The 313-nt window shown below is 32.9% G+C and overlaps 1 protein-coding gene across 1 annotated transcript in view; it reads left to right on the top strand.

Annotated features, from left to right (window-relative positions):
• Window positions 1–313, top strand: part of ACTL6A (actin like 6A) — a 38,366-nt gene that overhangs the window by 35,750 nt on the left and 2,303 nt on the right. The window contains exon 7 of the mRNA XM_023526332.1: window positions 51–165. Coding sequence (XP_023382100.1) covers window positions 51–165 — 115 coding nt within the window. The remainder of the gene's footprint in view (window positions 1–50; window positions 166–313) is intronic.

Genomic DNA, 313 nt, shown 5'->3' with positions numbered 1-313 from the left:
TTAAAATTTTGAAGAGGATTGTTTTTGCCTTGTGTTTAATATGTTTTCAGGGTGGCTGCACAGATGCCCACCGTTCATTACGAATTCCCTAATGGATACAACTGTGATTTTGGAGCAGAACGGTTAAAGATTCCTGAAGGATTATTTGACCCTTCCAATGTAAAGGTATGAAAGCATTTCATAAAAGTCTGGTCTTTTCTGTCTATGCAATGTACTTGTGTAATTTAAAGCCTAGATAATGCTGACTAAATTTTTTTATATGTACTTTATTTTTGATATTCTTCTGTGTCACTACTCATTTTATTTTGTTGTA

This window comes from Pteropus vampyrus, unplaced genomic scaffold, assembly GCF_000151845.1.
Source record: "Pteropus vampyrus isolate Shadow unplaced genomic scaffold, Pvam_2.0 Scaffold14, whole genome shotgun sequence".
NCBI classification, from domain to species: domain Eukaryota; kingdom Metazoa; phylum Chordata; class Mammalia; order Chiroptera; family Pteropodidae; genus Pteropus; species Pteropus vampyrus.
The sequence above is the reverse complement of the archived record's forward strand: the minus strand, read 5'-3'. Positions and strand labels throughout refer to the sequence as shown.